Here is a 17,714-nt window from a genome sequence, read left to right on the forward strand (position 1 = left end):
CCGGGAGCCGGGCCGGGCGGGGATCCGATCGGAGCCGGAGCCCGGAGCCCGGAGCCCGGAGCCCGGAGCGCGGGGCCTGGCGGCGGGCCCGAGGCCGGGATGGGGGAGCGGGGGGGCGGCGGAGCGCCGGGCGGGCGGCCCTGCGGGGCAGAGAGCGCTGGGGCTCGGGGCCCGGGCCGGGGCCGGGGCCGGGGCGGGGGCGGGGCGGCTGCGCGGGCGCTCGCGGCGGGAGCCCCCGCCCCCCAGCTCCCGGCGCCGGGACGCGCTGCCGGGGGAGGGTCGCCCCAGCCCTCCCGGAAGCGGCCGCCGCTCGGGGCGCACCGCGGCGCGCGGGGCGGGGCGGGCGGCTGCGGCACTGGGGCGGCTGGGGCGGGCCCGCCGCGCTGTAATCGGATCCGGGGAGGGGGCGGGGAGGGGCCGGGCCGGGCGGGCCGGGGGGTGGGGGGGGCGCGGAGCCGGGCTCCGGGCCGGCCGGGCTCCGCGCCTGTCAAACCCCTCATTGTTCGCAGCTGATGTCACTCGCAGTTGTGAGCGGCCGCCTCTCCCGGGGACAATGTGGGACTGAGCGGCCCAGCCGCCGCGCCGCCGCCGCCGCCGCCGCCGCCGCCGCCGCAGGACAGCCCCAGCGAGGTAGGGCGCGGGCCGGGCGGGGCACCGCGGGCCGCGAAGTTTGGGGGTTCAGCCGGGGGGGCGGGGAGCCCGCGCCGGAGTCTCCAGGCCGGGGTCCCGGTTTGGGAGACCGGGAGACTGCGAGGAACACGCTTCCCTGTCCCACACGGGCCCAGGCCTGCACAGGTGGGGGGCGCTGCTCTGCCAGAGGAGCCCCCGGCGTCAGGGAGGGCCGTCCTGGACAAGACCCCAGATTTGAGGCCCACATCCCACCTGCTGTTTCTGTCCTTCGGACCTGCTCTTCCCTGGACCTCCTGCCTTGGGTTCTGGTTCTGCTCCATCTCTGTCCCCATCTGCCATCCCCCTGCAGTTCCTGGCTCACCACACACCCCTTCCCATTCTCTGCAGTCCTTGCCTGGCGGGGTAGGGAGGTGAGAGCGTGGGGGCAGACAGATCTCCAGACCAGGGGTGTGTGGAGGTGACAGTTGGGGGCTCAGAGTGGTCCCTCATGCTCTGTGGCTCTTCAGCCCCTCAGCTCTGACCTAGCTTCTAGCCAGTCCCCCTGGGGGGGCTGGGGGTGTCTCTGGGTACTCACTTCAGCCTGGTCCTCATGCCTGCCTGGTCAGGAGAGGGAGGTGCCCAGCCCCTCACCCCCCTATCCCAGCCCGCCATCTTGAGACCTGTGGCACCCAGTGCTCTGCCCGGCTCCAGCACCCTGGGGAGTGGTCTTCAAGGGGATGCTCCCAGGGCCAGTTGCATTCCCTCCTCCCAGAATGTGGGCTCTTGGTCCCCACCAAGCCCACACTGTTTACCTTCGTGCTGGACCAACAGGGCATGTGTCCCTAGGGGCCCTCCTTCTCCTACAAAGAGCTCTTAGACCCCAGGGACTCTTCAGGAGCTTAAACCTTAGTTCCAGCCTTCACTCTTTCCTGAGGTTACCCTCACTGCTTCAGAGCCAGCACCTGGGGCCTTATCTTTTCCCCATCTGAAGGTCCCCTAGTCTCTCTGGGCTCTGGAACCCCCTCAATCTCCAAAGCACCCCCATCCCAGCCCCCACCCCCCAGGCTTCATCAGCATGCAGGCTCAGGCTGCCCAAACACAAGGGGATTGTTCTTCTTGCATGCTCAGGGTGGGGGGCTGGGAGCAGGCGGCCCACACACCCTGGCAGGCCCAGGCCACAGGGAGGCTGGCTTTGCCCCACCCTGTGTCCCCAGACAGGCTGTGTCCACCCTCCCTACTCTCATCCCTGCCCCCCCTCCAGCCTCCATCACCACTGCCCAGTGGCATTGACCTCTTGAGGAAAGAGCCCTGGGCCGCACAGGTGAACCCCTGGTTCTCCTAGCTCTGCCAGTTGCTTTTCATGTAGCCTTATAAACAAGCTCCTCCCTCTCTGGGCCTCGGGTTCTGACTTTGTGAAACCTATACCACTCCCCAGCTCTTCTTCCAGCCTCCCTTCCACAGGGGGAAACCCATTCTGGGCCTCTAGTAGTCTCAAAGCTCAGCGCAAATCCCCCACCCCAGTGATATGCCTGGGGAGCCCCTAGACCCAAAGAAACAGCAAGAACAGGGGTTGAAGGTGCTGAGGAGTGGAAACTGGGATTTCTGTCCTGGCAGGCCCTGGCTTTCCCCTGTGTCTGGTCTCTCGTGCCCTCAATCTCACCCCATCCTCATTGCTTCTCTGGGACCCTCAGCCCCATCTCCAGTCCCTAATGCCTCCAGGCCCTTCTCCCTATGCACTGAGCCTAGTCCTGGCTCCTGCCCTCCTGGAGGAACTCCTGTCCTCCTGGATAGCAGAAAGATAGGCTTGAAAATGCCCGTGACGGTTCCTTTGAGCTTAGTTGGGGCACAGAGGCCTGAGTGATTATATCTGATTTGGAAGCTTGGGGAGAACTTCACAGAGGAGGTGGCATTTGAGAAGGATTTTGACAGAGTGAGGAGGATGGGCATTTGAAGCTGGGATCAGCCCGGACAAAAGCCCAGAGTCCTGGAGGTACTAGGCGTGTTTTGCAGCCTGATGTGTAGGGGGGCAGGGGATGGAGATGAGACAAGAGAAGCTGGCAGAGGCCAGGCCTGTCTGTGGTGATCAAGTTTTATTCCTTGGGTACTGGGGAGCCAAAGATGGCTGTTGAGCAGCAGAACGATCCAGTCCCCAGCCTGGAAAATGAAAGCTAGAGTCTTTTCTTAATTTGGGTGAGGCAGTGAGGGGATGGGTACCAGTGGGTGGGGATGTACCAAGAAGTTGTATCCTTTCTCTTGGAGCCCAGTCTGGGCCTGGGTCTGCCTCAGTTTCTCTTGGCTGTGAGGATTCTTGAGGGGTTGCCTCATGATGCTCTAAGGAGGCTGTACCATTTCTGGGACCAGCCAACTTGTCAGAGCTTACCTTTGCTGCTTAGCATCGAGTCTACAGGACAGCCTTGTGTCAGGAAACTCATGGACCCCACGCTGTTCCCCTGAAGGCCTCCCCTCCCCCGACTCTCCCAAGGGGTGGTATGAATGGCCATCCTGGGAGGCTGTAAGGCTGAGAGGCTGGGTGCATGGGTTGGAGGATACTAGGGCATTTCTTGCGGAGACCTGGGTAATCAGGAAGGAGGAGCATACCCAGAGAAGGGAACAGGCAAGGGAGTCAGGATCTCTCAGTATGATCTCCCCAAGCCCAGTGTCCACCTCCTGCCACGCCCTGCTCCGTCTGATGTCCTGAGCCATTCCCCAGCATCACTGGGTGTGGCCAGCATGGCTGCTTTTGGATTAGGAGTAGGAGGCTGCTAGGTTGGAGCCTGGTGGTGCTGAGGGGAATGTCAGGGGATGTGAGGTGGGGGATGAACTTGGAGACTGCCCCCCCACCTTCTCCCTAGCTCAGGTGGGTCTATAAGCCCTGGTTGGTCCAGACACTGGCTAGCAGAGCCAAGGGAATCCCCCAAGGGGCGGGCCAGTCCACTTGAGTTGCCTGGCCCCAGGAGCCCTCCCCTCCCCCGGATTGTTCTTGCTCCAGAACAAAGCCAGGGTGGACACTTGATCCCTGCGTGTGGGGGGGAGCTGGCTAAGCCCCCGGCCCTTTGATTGGGCAGCTGTCATGAGAGAGAGACAGCTGGGGGGGAGGGGCAGGAAGGGGCAGCCGCCATCGCTTACACAGCTGTCACCCCCCCCCCCGCCCCCTCCAGCCTGAGTGGCAGGAAGCCAGGGACAGAAGGAGTGGGCACTGGATCTGGGGAGGGGGCCTGGGGAGCAGGAGGGAACACCCGAGGTCAGAGGCAGAGGCCTAGTCTGAGCTTGGTATGTTATGCCAGGGAGTCCTGCTGACCAGAGGGGGCTGGGCACCCCCAGAGGTGAGCTGGAGGTCAGTGTGGCATGACGTTTGGCTGCCATGTGGGTGGCCCAGCAGGGACCCAGGGCCCACCAGCAAATAATTCCCTTAGAACCCTGGTGAGGGTAGAAGGGGAGCCAGTAAGTAATAGGGTTGCTTATTCTTAGGACCCCCTAGGAGGATAATTTGGGAAACCTGTGTCTGGAACTCCTGTTCTCTCCTAAAAACAGGAAAGATCTTGAGGGTGTCTCAGAACAGGAAGGACACAGAGAGACCAGCACCAGAATCCCCCCAGTTCCACACATACACACATAGCACAGGCAGGTAAATTGAGGTCCAGGTTAGGTGAAGGCCTGGCCAAGGTTACCCATGGAATTTGGGACAGTGGGTTCTCCTGCAGACTCAGGTATCTTTTTCAGGGCGGGAACTCTAGTTCTGACCACATTCTAGCCCCTTTGCCCTTTTTTCCCCGAGCCTTATGACCCCAAAGGTGATGTGGCAATGGTATGGAGACAGTGTCAGGTCTCCCACTGGTTATCACTCCACAGGAGTCCCTGAGTCTCAGAATATTCTGGAGTCTCAGGACTGTGGCTTTCGACAAGTTGTCAGTCCTTTCCAAAACATGACCTGCATGTACTAGCCAGGCAGGGGTTTCAGGAACTACTAAAGCCAGTTCCCCACCTTTGAAGAACCTCCCTGGGTCTGACAGACCCAGATGGGACAGCCAGAAAGGGAAGGCAGACGGGGCCTATGATAGAGAGCCCCATGCTAGCAGGCAGGACCATGCTGTCACCACTCCCCACCTCTCTATGACCTTGGGCGGGTGATAGACCCTCTGTTGGCATCAGATTCTCTTCTGTTTGGTGAATTCATCTGTTCAGCTAGCCATTACGTTCAGAACACCTTCTCCAGCCTGGCTCTGGCCTGAGCTCTGGGGACACCAGGAGAAGGTGGCAGCCTTGGCTCCTGCTCTAAGGGGCTCCTGGCCTGGGCTGCCCAGGGAGAGACAAGTGCTTCGCTGGAGGAAGTGCACGCAGCTGGGGGAATGTCAGCAAGGACAGCCAGCATGAGGCTGGCCAGGATGCTCACCTCGTACAGTCCCTGTACCCACTGTTGACCTCTGACATCTGGAGAGCCTATGGGCAGAAGTCAAGCAGAGGGAGGGGCAGCTGCTGGGAAGACAAGTGATTGAGTTCTTGAGGAGACAGTGTTGTTACCCGATGGTTCAGATGAAGGAAGAGGCTTCATGCCATAAGTGGTTTGCTCGGGCTTCCTGAGAAAGCTAGGCTGGGAGCTCTCCCGTTCCTACTCCATGCCCAAGCTCTGGCTAGCAAGGGGGTTCCAAAGAGGGGATTGGAGAGTGCTCCACGCCCTTGACCTTCATGTCAGGATAGGGCAGGGGGCTGAGGAAGAAGGTGCCCAATGGTCTCCAGAGTGCTCTAGGCAGACGCATGCATCCTTGGCTCCCACACCCTCCTGGGCAGGAGGAATTTGCAGGGTTAGGAGGGCTTGATTTGGGTTTTGCTTTGGCACCAGTTGGTCTCATTCTGTTTTCCTGCTTGGGTTCAGCTCCCCATCACAGCTGAGACTTGGTGGGAGAGGGCCACTGGAGGAGAGGGATTTCCAAGCAGGATTAAGGTTCAGGATTAGGTTGGGGCATGAAAAGGGGTCGGGTAGAGAGGGCTGGCGGCTGGGCTAATCTCAAAGGCTAATCTCTGGCTCCTCCTTCCTCTGTCAGTTAACGGCCTTGACATTTCCCAGCCCCCAAATCCCTTTTTTACCCATCACCCAGTCCCTGGGGGAAGCATTCTCTCCATTTTATAGGTGAAGTAGTGGAGCCCAGGAGCCCAGTGACTTGTTTCTGGTACAGAGACAGTGTTGCAGGCTGGGAATGTGGCTGCTTCTTACCTCCACAGCACGCAGGAGAGCAGCCCTGTGCAGACTGCTGGGCTCCTGGCATCACCCTTTCACCCCATGAGCTGAAGGAACCCTGCTCTCAGAGCTGCCTGCAGAGAACCTCCGCCTTAGTGACCTCTGGAGGTGGGGCTTCCAGCTCCCGTGCCCCCCTCCTCACAGCCTTTGCCACGCAGGGGGAGGCAGGGTCAAGAGGACCCTCCTAGAACCTTGTTATTTTCACTTCTTCCCTCCTTTCAAGGCCTCCTTGTGGCTCCCTGTGGCTGCTCCAGCCTCCGTTCCAGCTGCAACCCCATGCTCTAGTCAGCAGGGCAGGGGTGGGGGGTTGGGGAGGGGCCCTTGGACACAAGTGCTTCGTATTTGAAGTAACATTTCAATCTTAACCATACTTTCGAGGCGCAATCCACAGGGGTCCCCTCTTCCAAGGGATCACAGAGGAGGTGCCCCTTCTCTGGATTCTCATAGGCTTCTGGTTAATTCTTTCTTCCACTGTTCCACTATCAGGAAAGGGGAAGATACCCATGGAGACTGGCTGGCTACCACATATGTGCTTAGCTCATCTTAATTCTCCTCTTTGGGGGTAGGACTTGGTAGTCTCTGCTTACATATGGGGAGGCTGAGGCTCAGATAGGTTAAATGAGCTGTCTGGGGTTACACAGCAAGTGAGTTGCACGCAAGGGTAGTGGTCAGTGTGACATTTGAAATGCGGGTCTAGCGACACCTTGGTAGCTCCGTGGTTGAGCGTCTGCCTTTGGCTCAGGTTGTGATCCTGGGATCGAGTCCTGCATCAGGCTCCCTGTGGGGCACCTGCTTCTCCCTCTGCCTGTATCTCTGCTTCTCTCTTTGTGTCTCTCATGCATAAATAAATACAATTTTAAAAATCTGGAGGTCTACTCTGTCTCTCATCCGTGGGAATTTGGTTAGTTTGAGGTCTGAGGTCCCCATGTAAGGGCAGGGGCCCCAAAAGAAACCCAAGCTCCCCTCTAATCCTTCTTCCACTCCCCCCATCAGAGCCGCCAGGCACCGTGGACACACTCCTAGGCTGCTGTGGCCCCAGCCCCGCCTGACAGGATGAGCGGCTCAGATGCGGGGCTGGAGGAGGAGCCAGAGCTCAGCATCACCCTCACACTGCGGATGCTGATGCATGGGAAGGTGAGTGGATGAGGGGCAAGGTAAGGCGTGGCCAGCCAGGACTTGTAGCTCCTGTGTCCTGTCTCTGGTAGAACCCCTGTCCTCCTGGAGGGGCCAGGCCTGGGGCATTGGTCCCCCCTGACTCTATTCTTATCTTGTTTGCAGGAGGTTGGCAGCATAATTGGGAAAGTAGGTGCCCAGTTCTGTTCTGTATGGACCTCAACCCGAGGCCTCAGGCCAGGTAAGGGACCACAGGTTAAGAGCCAGTTCATATTTTTTCTCCCACAGAAAGGAGAGACTGTAAAGCGAATCCGGGAGCAGGTGAGGATGGAGTGTGGGAATGCTGCCTAGGGCATCTGGTTTGGAGGGGAGGGGAGATCTCTGGCCCACATTTTCCCTGAACCCCACCATCTGGGATGACCAGTGAGTGCCCTTGGAAAGTAGCTGTTTCCAGCCTTGGCTGGGGCCAGGTGAGTGGGCAGGCAGACCGGTTCCTGGCAAGGAAGTGGAGAAGGAGCTCCGCTGCCCGGCCTTGTCTGTAACCGCAGAGCAGTGCCCGGATCACCATCTCTGAGGGCTCCTGCCCCGAGCGCATCACCACCATCACTGGATCTACAGCCGCTGTCTTCCATGCGGTCTCCATGATCGCCTTCAAGCTGGATGAGGTCCGAGGCTGGCTGGGCTGGGAGGCCAGGGGTGGTGCCCCAGGGCAGGGTGGGCGGAATAGGGCTCCAAACCCATTCGATGGCGGTAGGTGGCAGGGAAGGCCAGGCCCAGGGCAGGGTTCTTTCATGAGGGAGGACTCGGGGAGGGCTGCCCTCCTTCAGCCCTCAGTAGGAAGATGCTCCAGGGGTGGGGGGGCAGCAGGGGCATGCACAGCCAAACCACAGTCTTCCTGCCCAGGACCTTTGTGCCGCTCCTGCAAATGGTGGAAATGTCTCCAGGCCTCCGGTGACCCTGCGCCTTGTCATCCCTGCAAGCCAGTGCGGCTCACTGATTGGGAAGGCTGGCACCAAGATCAAGGAGATTCGAGAGGTGAGGAGAAGGGGATTACCACCCTCAGGGAGTCCTACCCTTCACTTTGGAGAGGGAACCTGGGCTTATTGCTTCCTGTCCCCTGGGGAGCTCTGAGCCTGGGCAGCCCTAGTCTGGATTATGAGTCGCTCCTGTTCTCTGCTTGTAGACCACAGGTGCCCAGGTACAGGTGGCAGGAGACCTGCTCCCCAACTCTACAGAGCGTGCTGTCACTGTGTCTGGGGTGCCTGATGCCATCATCCTGTGTGTGCGCCAGATTTGTGCTGTTATTCTGGAGGTGCTGCCCTGGTGCAGGGAGGGGGGGACAGGGGATGGGCCCTGGGCCTGCTGTTAGGCCCCCAGATCCCATGCATGTGGCACAAGGTGGAGGCAGGGCAGGGCTGCATGGATGGACTGGGAGCTCCAGGATATCGGGATACATTTACCGGGGGGTCATAGGGAGGGCCTGGAGAACATAGGGACCCTTGGGGAGGTCAGAAGGACCTAAAGGGGCCTGACAGAGCGTCTTCCCATTTGTGCCTTCTAGTCCCCACCCAAAGGAGCTACTATCCCATATCATCCGAGCCTCTCCTTAGGTACCGTCCTTCTCTCTGCCAACCAGGTGAGATGGAACAGTAGGAGGGGTGGGAAGGATTACTGGGGAAGGGGGAATAAGGTGGGGGAGGGATGGAAGGAGGACTTGGAGCTTGGCAGAGGAGAGGAGTGACTGGCCACAGTAACCCCCGTTCACCTGTTTTGTCCCCACAGGGCTTTTCCGTCCAGGGTCAGTATGGGGCTGTGACCCCAGCTGAGGTGAGTGACCATAGCCCCAGGGTCCCCTCCCAGAACCAGGCCTCCTCTGACTTCTGACCCCTCTTCTTTGGCACAGGTCACTAAACTCCAGCAGCTTTCTGGCCACGCAGTCCCCTTTGCCTCACCCAGCATGGTGCCAGGTGAGCAGCCCTGCAGAGGGAGGCAGGGGCAACACCCCTGGGGCCAGGCGGACCCCCTCCTCCCCCCTGCAGAATGTACATGGGGAGGCAGGAAAGGCCCAGAATCATGTCCAATCCCCCTTCTCCTCCTTCCCAGGACTGGATCCTGGCGCACAGACCAGCTCACAGGAGTTCTTGGTTCCCAACGACGTGAGCAGGGGATGGAGTGGTTTGAGGGGGTTGCACAGGGGTCCTGGGGTTTAGGCCTGGCCCAGGGTTGAATTCCACTCTCCCCGCAGCTGATTGGCTGTGTGATCGGGCGCCAGGGCAGCAAGATCAGTGAGATCCGCCAGATGTCAGGGGCACATATCAAGATCGGGAACCAAGCGGAGGGTGCCGGCGAGAGGCACGTGACCATCACTGGTTCCCCTGTCTCCATCGCCCTGGCCCAGTACCTCATCACTGCCTGGTGAGTGTGAGGTGGGGGTGGCCCAGGTCACGGGGCTCACGTGCCTGTGAAAGGTACACTTGGGGTGGGGAGAGCTGATCTCCCTTCCCTGTCTGTCTGGGTGCGTCCCCTGCCTCCTCAACCCTGCCTTACCCACTCCATGTTACCCCCTCCTCCCCTCCACATCTATCCCTCATGTCCTCCTGTCCCTTTGCCCATCCCTGTCTCTTCCCGTGTCTCCCCTCACCACGTACCATACCTGTTATCCTTCCTTCTCTTCTGCTGTTTCCAGCCTCCCCGCAATATCCACCCCATGTCATTATTTTTGATTCCTCTCTGTCTTTCATCTAATCTCCCCCCACCCCCATGTTTTCCCTCACTGCCCCTCTCTTACCCCCGCTGTCCCCTTCATCTCCCCCCATATCCCTCTCTCCAGTCTAGAAACGGCCAAGTCTACCTCTGGGGGGACGCCCGGCTCGGCCCCCACAGACCTGCCTGCCCCCTTCTCGCCGCCCCTGACGGCCCTGCCCACAGCTCCCCCAGGCCTGCTGGGCACACCCTATGCCATCTCCCTCTCCAACTTCATCGGCCTCAAGCCTGTGCCCTTCTTGGCTCTACCACCTGCCTCCCCAGGGCCGCCGCCGGGCTTGGCGGCCTACACTGCCAAGATGGCAGCAGCCAATGGGAGCAAGAAAGCTGAGCGGCAGAAATTCTCCCCCTACTGAGGCCGGCTGAGGCACAGGCGCAGGGGCAGGCAGGACCACCGGTAGGGGGCTGCCTCTGCACCCTACCTGCCCAAGGAGACTCCACCCTGGGGTCCCAAATGCCACTAATGCCCAGACGCATGGATGCACCCCCCACCCAGCCCAGGTCTGTGGGAGTTCCTCCTCTCAGAGTGGGAGCAGTTTCTGGCCCAGGGCCCGGGAGCCGCAGCAGCCCCAGGGTAGGGGGCTCCACCCCCTCTAGCTCTATGCTTGGATGCAGGGAGCATCCTTAGTGCCCCCACTTCCGAGGGTCACTCATGCACTCCCCATCCCTTAGGGCTTCCCAGCCTACTGCCCCCCCGTGGGGATCAGGGAGGAGGGCTGGGGGGTGGCTGGGGGCCGTGCTTCTCTCCCCACCTCCCTGCAGATTCCTGCTGCTTCCACCGATACCCTTTTGACTGGAATGGACCTGCTGGGCTTGGCAGAGGGCAACCCAAAGAAGGGACCCTGCTGGGCAGCTGGGGGAGTGGCATGGAGGCAGGGGCCGAATTCTCAGCAGCAGACACTCTGTACAGTTTTTTCAATCCCTGTTTTTGAATAAATATTCTCAGAGACCAGGAAGCTGTGAAATATTGTGGGTGTTGGCAAAACCTCCAGAGAATGAGTGTGGCCAAGGCCCCAGAGGACCCTATCTGTGAATCCGCCAGTCCCCATTGGGTCTTGGCCCCTTCCACATGCCAGTTCTGGGGCTTCAGGGCCCTTTAGGTTCATGTTGTCCAGCCTCCTGCCCCTGGCACCACACTGATGAAGTTGCTTTATGGGCATTTTAGAAGCTGATAGAGGAGTTCCAGTAGCTTTGTCCAGCCACTTCTTGGTGCAGTTGTCAGGAAAGTCCTTCTGAGTGTCTCTCCACTGGTTCCTCCTGCTGTGGCTGTTACCTAGACCTTGCCCTGCTTGGTCCATCCCTTTGGCTGTAAGCTCATAGGGCCCTCGTCTTGGTGACCCTGCACACCTCCTCTCTTTCTTTGGCCTGGGGACTATCCATGAGTGTTCAAACCACCTAAACTGAAGGAGCCCTCAGAGATGGTTCAGGATACAGATGGGAAAATGGGCCTAGGGAAGAGTAGGTCTGTATTCAAGACTATGCAGAATAGGGCCCAGAACCCAGGATTCCTAGCTCCCAGAAGCCTCTTGATCTCACTAGGCCGCAGGCTCCCTTTCTCCCCGTCCCAGAGCCAGAAATCCAGGCAGGGCACCTGCCCGGAAGGAACTGTGCAGGAGGCTGGATGGGCTCCTTCTGATAGCACCATCTTTTCTCCAGTCTCAGTTCAGCATGGGAGACCGATGTCCTCTCAGGTGGCCGGTGACATACTCAGGTTCTCCCCTCCTGGCAAATCTGGGGCTTGTTCTGGTGCCTCAGAAGACGGTAGAGCAGGGCTCTCTGAAAGCCCCTGGAGGTGCTGCAGAAGTGCTGGCAGGTGCCAGGCCCGCGGAGTGCAGGCCCTCGGGGGCTGGGGCAGTGCCCGGCGGGCCAGGCGACCCAGTGCCCGGCGCACCGGGCGCTGCAGCAGGCCATACAGGAAGGGGTGCGCCGCGAAGGCGGAGTAGGCCACCCAGGTGACCGGCGCCTCGGCCACTGCAGCCTGCGCAGCGGGCACCAGGCACGCACAGCAGTAAGGTAGCCAGCAAGCTGCAAACTGGCCCACGGCCAGCGCTGGGGCCAGGGCTGCTTTGCCCCCAGGCAGGCGAGGCCGGAGGGGCGGCAGGATGGAGAGGCGGCTATCCAGAGAGTCGGAGCGCGGCCGCGGGGAGCCCCGCGCGGGCCTGGGGGGCCGCAGGGCTGCGCGGCGCGCCACGAGGAAGATGCCACTGTAGGCGCCGAGCAGCAGGAGGGCGGGCAGCGCGAAGGCCAGCAGCGCCCAGAGCGGCCGGAAGGGCCCGAGGCCGCCGGCCAGGACCGAGCAGCGCGCCGGGGCCGGGGGCGGCGCGGGCGGCGGCCCGAGCAGAGAGAGCGCGCCCAGCAGCCCCGCGGCGGCCCAGACGGCCGCGAGCACCAGGCCGGGCGGAGGCCGCGCGCCCGGCCGCAGCGGGTGCACGATGAGGCGGTAGCGCGCCAGGCCGAGCGCGGCCACCCCGAGCGTGCAGGCGGGCAGCAGCGCCGCCGACAGGAAGCGCGAGGCGCGGCACGGTGCGGGGCCCAGGCGCAGGCGGCCCAGGCCCGGCGGGGGCGCGGCCACCAGGCCGAGCGGCATGATGGAGGCGGCCGCCAGCAGGTCCACGACGCACAGGTGCACCAGGTACAGCGCGTCGCGCAGTCCCGGCGTGCGCAGCACCACCACCAGCAGCGCGCCGTTGCCCAGCAGGGCCGCTGCCTCCACGACGGCCGCCAGGACCAAGCCCACCGAGCCCACGACTTCCGAGGTGGTCAGCCCTGTGGAGTTGGCCATTCGAGCGCTCAGGCTTCACCTTGTGCGGCACTGCAGGGAGCGAAACGGAGCATCCCCCCTCCCCCCTTCCCATCACCTGTCCCTTGCTCCTCCAGCCCCTCGCCTCGGAGGCTGCCCGCGCGCTGGCTCCGTCGCCCAGGCTGCCATCCTCTCAGGGGCTTGGCCGGCCCTATGCAGAGGTGCAAGGCTGGGACTTCAGCTCTCTCCTCTGCCCGGGCAACTCAGCCTCTGCTGGAGATGGTACTGGCTGACACTCTGATGTTGCCCTTTAGAGACACACAGAGCTGGCAAGGGAGGAGCAGGGCCTGGCACCGGCCCCCTGGGTCCTAGCAGCTGCCAGCTGCCAACTGGAAGTGCTGGGGGTGCCTCTGGAGAAGGGCCCAGAGCACAGGCTGGACTCTAGACTGAGGATATCAGAATGTGGGCTTTGGAGTCAGCCCAGCCTTGCTGGAGTGGGAGTAGGAAGTAGCCCCCTACATGCTCTCTCCTCTCATCTCCATCAATGGGGGCAAGCAGATCATTCAGCCTTTGTCCTGAGGGGAAACTGAAGTACCAGTAAGGCAAGAGCTGGAGCAGAGAGGGCTCTAGGAGGGCTAGTTCTCTCAGAGAGGCTGGGAAAGGTGAGGGAAAAAAAATCATAGGCCTTGGCACATAGTACGCTCTCAACAGGGATTAGCGTAGCACAGAATAGGTGCTTCATGATAGTGTGTAGAATTAATGAGAGGAGGCCTTGGGGAAACTGCTGTTTTTGCTTGTTTTATTTTTTAAAAGATTTTATTGATTTATTTGCAAGAGAGCATGTGCGGGCAAGAGCACCAGAGGGGTAGGGGCAGAGAGAGAAGGAGAAGCAGACTCCACAATGAGCAAGGAACCTGGGGCTTCATCCCAGGGATTATGACCTGAGCTGAAGGCAGATCCTTAACTGACTGAGTCACCCAGGTGCCCCACTGTTTTTGTTTCAATTGAAGTACAATTCTCTTTTTTGGGGACGCCTGGGTGACTCAGGGGTTGAGCGTCTGCCTTTGGCTCAGGGCATGATTCTGGAGTCCCAGGATCGAGTCCCACGTCAGGCTCCCTGCATGGAGCCTGCTTCTCCCTCTGCCTATGTCTGTGTCTCTCATGAATAAATAAATAAATCTTAAAAAAAGAAGTAAAATTGACATATAGTATTATAGATAACTTTAGGTGTACAACATAATGATTTGACAATTCTATACAATATAAAATGCTCACCACACTAAGTGTAGTTACCATCTCAACTGCTGGTGTTTTTTTTTAATGTCTTGCTGAGTACTTTTTATCTATCTATCTATCTATCTATCTATCTATCTATCTATCTATCATCTATCTATATCTATCTATCTATCTATCTATCATCTATCTATCTATCATCTATCATCTATCTATTTTTTTAAAGTGGGCTCTAGGGCAGCCCCAGTGGCGCAGTGGTTTAGCGCTACCTGCAGGCCAGGGTGTGATCCTGGAGACCCAGGATCGAGTCCCACATCAGGCTCTCTGCGTGGAGCCTGCTTCTCCCTCTGCCTGTGTCTCTGCCTCTCTCTGTCTCTATGAATAAATAAATAAAATCTTAATAAAAATAAAATAAAGTGGGCTCTATACCCAGCATGGGACTTGAACTCACAACCCTAAGGATGAGATGCTCTACCTACTAAACCAGCCAGGTTCCCCCAAACTGCTGCTTTTTGTTTGGTTTTGTTTTTACTGTTAGCAAACAAGTCCCCTTCTGCTAGGAGCACCCTGAGTTTTCTTTAGGTAACCACCCTTTCCCAACTCTCAGGGCTTATGGTTTGGATGAGAAAAATCCCCACCCTCCGTTTTCCTGGTAAGGCACAAAATCCAGTCCTGGCCAGTCAGTGTATGGCATCCTCCACACCCAAGGTAGTTGGCTCAGAGAAAGTCATATGACTCCATTGGGGCATATGCCCTCAAGTGAAGTCACCCAGTCCCCTGTGTAACCCCTTCTATATCCTGATGGCTTGACTTGTATCTAAAGCGCCTTCCTCTCCTTTGCCTCTCCAACATCTCCCCTAGTACTTTGACTATTGGGCATCTTAAATGTCCTATGTCCAAAGCAGAACCATGACTCTAGAGCCCTCCCCAATGTGCTCCTCTCAGAGCCTTCTGCAGCTCAATAAACTCCATTTCAGAAGTCATTACTAATGCCTACCTTCCCCCAGACCCCACATCTCACCCATTAATATCTGTGGACCCAGCCACCACCACCTCACACCTGAACCACTTCAGCATCCTCCTAACTGGTCTCCTGGCCTCTGCTCCTGCACCTTGTGCTGGTCATTTGCCAGATCCAGTCCCCAGTCTTCCCCAGTGCTCCACCTCCCAGGGAACTGTACTTCCCAGACTCCTTTGCCAGCTGTTTTTTGGGTATATTCGGCTAATAACAGCAGCAGAAGACTGGAAGGTGGAGGAGGGAAGAAGCCAAGCTATTTGCCATCTCACACTCAGCCTGGGTCTCTGGGTCACCTCCTCAGGGGACAGCCTCTCTCTCCTAGAGCAGCCCCCTCTGTGGTTGAGTGCCTGCAGGGAGACCTTGGCCTCTGCGCAGTGGAATACCATTTCATTCCATTATCCCTCCAGCCTAAGAGTGGTAGCAACTTTCTACTGTTGCTGATCCTTGGATGGCCTCCCTATCCCCTTTGGTAGTTCAGTTCCTTGTCTCTATCATATTCTCCTTGTCTGGAATCCCTAGGGTGATTTCAGCTGTGCTGACTGGATTTTTAAGAATTTATTTAAATTCAATTAATTAACATATAGTGCATTATTAGTTTCAGAGGTAGAGTTCAGTGATTCATCACTTGAATATAACACCCAGTGCTCATTACATCTTGTGCCCTCCTTAGTGCCCGTCATCGAGTTACCCCCCCCCCCCCCCCGCCGACTGGATCTTAATTGTCACAGCCTCCAGTCCACTCTATACAACTACTGAAGTGGATCCTTCTAAAATTCGATCATGTCATGACCCTGCTGTCATCCCTTTAAGAGCTTCCCACGATCAGGTTAGACTCTCACCTCCTTGATGCCCAGGTGGCCTTATCTCCAACTCTCTGAGGTCACACTCTTTGCTAACCATACTTCCAGCCATAGCAGTCATCTTGCTGGTCCTGCACTATGTCAAACCGGTTTCCATTTCAGGATCTTCACATGTGCTGTTGTCTCTGACAGAACACACTTCTCTCAGATCTGTCCAGAACTTGGTCCCTCCCTCACCTAATTCAAGGCGCTGTTTGAGAGATGCCTTTGGTGACCATCTTTCCAAAAATCCCCCACCTTCCCATCACTAATTCTTTACCCTGCCTTATTTTTATTGACACTTTTCCTACTTGAGAAATTTCGTATCTCTGCACTTGCTTGTTTAGAGCCTGTTGTATTAACCTATAAGCTCTAGGGGAGCAGGGATTCTGTCTTTGTCTATGCCCCTAGAACCCACCCCTGGCACATGATCAGCACTGTACAGAGCTAGATGATAGAGCCATCAGGGCCTGAGCCTCCAAATTTGACTCATTTCCTGCTGGAATTTGAGGGGCCTGGTCCAATTCTCTGTTATTCAGATGAGAAAACTGGTGCCCAGAGAGGTGAGGAATGTGTCCCAGATCACACAGCTGAGTTGTACCTGGAACCCAGGTCACTGGCTTCCTGGGCTCTGTCTACACAGGCACCACTTCCTGTGCTTGGCCACAACTTAAACGTGGGCCTTTGCCTCTAGGAGGTAAAGCTGGATTTTTGAGGTTTTAGTTCGGAATAAGGGGAAGTCCAATGCCTTCCTTTTACCTCTTCTCCCTGCCCAGCTGGGCCTGTGGGCCTGGGGCAGTGCCTAAACCACCTGGGTCTGAGAGGGGTCAGCAGGGGTCAAGTGAGAATGGCAAATGAGAAAAGTAGACTGGGTAGATGATAGGGAGGGATGGAGGTGATAGTGAGTTGGAGAGGGCATGCTCGCTCCAAAGTAGTCCAACTAAATTAAAAATGGAGGGATAATGAAACACTCTGTATTTATGTTTTTGTGGTTTTTTTTGGTTGTTGTTTTGTTTTGTTTTGTTTTAATTTGCACGAAGAAATGCAGGCAGGATAAACCAGAAACTACAGTAAGTGGGTGGGAATGGAGTGAAAGGCTAGAGAAGAATGTTCTTCTGAGCACACATTTTTGTCCAAAATATTAGACGTTTTGAAACTATGTTAATGTTCTATGTATTGAAAAAATCAATCAATGAAGATAAGGAAAAACCCCTAAAAGTTAATTACGAACAGAAACAAATGAACCTACCTATACTTCAAATGTATAACAATACTGGAGAGAAATAAACAGCTCATCTAAGTAATATTTGAACCTGTGCTCAAACTGCCACTTTGACCACTGACCCTTAGCCTAAAAGTTAAGTCTTGAAGAAGATTCAGTACATCTTGAGCTCAACTTACAAAGTTTGTTTTTCACAATGGTATGAGTGTAGCAATTCTAAAACTTCTTTTTGTATGGGATTAGGCAATAAGTAAATATATTAAGGTTGATGGAAACCAAGATTATTACTGTTAGAGAAAGGAGGCATTTTATTTTTATTTTTTGAAAAGATTTTATTTATTTATTCATGAGAGACACACACAGAGAGAGGCAGTTAGACATAGACAGAGGGAGAAGCAGGCTCCCCGCAGGGAGCCCAATGCAGGACTCAATCCCAGGACCCTGAGATCATGCCCTGAGCCTAAGGCAGAAGCTCAACCACTGAGTCACCCAGGCGTCCCAGAAAGGAGGCATTTTAAATATACATTTGGGGATGAATGGAAGAACCCGGTGGTGTTGGATTGGAATTGGAGAAATAGATATGGGTAGATGTATTCACATATATGTATTTCCTGGCTATGTTTACTATGAGGATTTAAAAGCAATGACACCCCAGAACGAAGAAGCATACCTACTACCCAAATCTTGGATGTTTCATACCATTTCCTGCTCTAGAGAACCAGAGCTCCTTGGAGAAATGGCTGGTTTGCGTGAGATGAGCCTGGAATATCTTGAGATGCCAGAAAGTAAGGAAGTGCTCAAAAAATGATGTAGATCTGGAAGTCAGCTTGAAAGACTTTTTGCTGGCAAAATCTGGGACATTTTGAAGATCAACATTACAGTAATGGATTAGAACCCATTGCATAAGAATCCACAAGTCCATAAGGATAATAAAGAAAGACCAG

General features: G+C 57.0%; 2 protein-coding genes across 3 annotated transcripts; one reads left to right on the plus strand and one right to left on the minus strand.

Annotated features, from left to right (window-relative positions):
- The first annotated feature begins 448 nt into the window (after positions 1–448).
- On the plus strand, positions 449–10,670 carry PCBP4 (poly(rC) binding protein 4). Of its 2 annotated transcripts, none has more exons than XM_055344849.1 (13): positions 449–630; positions 6,836–6,976; positions 7,121–7,144; positions 7,244–7,276; positions 7,504–7,620; positions 7,859–7,990; positions 8,139–8,267; positions 8,517–8,591; positions 8,738–8,782; positions 8,859–8,922; positions 9,059–9,111; positions 9,201–9,370; positions 9,786–10,670. In XM_055344849.1, the coding sequence occupies exons 2-13, from the start codon at positions 6,896–6,898 to the stop codon at positions 10,072–10,074; spliced, it is 1,212 nt and encodes a 403-aa protein (XP_055200824.1). In that variant the 5' UTR covers positions 449–630; positions 6,836–6,895; the 3' UTR covers positions 10,075–10,670. The 2 variants fall into 2 exon arrangements, with proteins under 2 accessions (XP_055200824.1, XP_055200825.1); XM_055344850.1 differs by having other exon boundaries at positions 9,983–10,670.
- Positions 10,671–10,785: 115 nt separating this feature from the next.
- GPR62 (G protein-coupled receptor 62) lies at positions 10,786–12,500 on the minus strand. The gene has a single exon (XM_055344851.1). The coding sequence runs from the start codon at positions 12,498–12,500 to the stop codon at positions 11,406–11,408; it is 1,095 nt and encodes a 364-aa protein (XP_055200826.1). The 3' UTR covers positions 10,786–11,405.
- Between the last annotated feature and the right edge of the window lie 5,214 nt (positions 12,501–17,714).

The sequence above is a fragment of the Nyctereutes procyonoides genome, unplaced genomic scaffold (genome assembly GCF_905146905.1).
Source record: "Nyctereutes procyonoides isolate TBG_1078 unplaced genomic scaffold, NYPRO_anot_genome, whole genome shotgun sequence".
Classification (NCBI taxonomy): domain Eukaryota; kingdom Metazoa; phylum Chordata; class Mammalia; order Carnivora; family Canidae; genus Nyctereutes; species Nyctereutes procyonoides.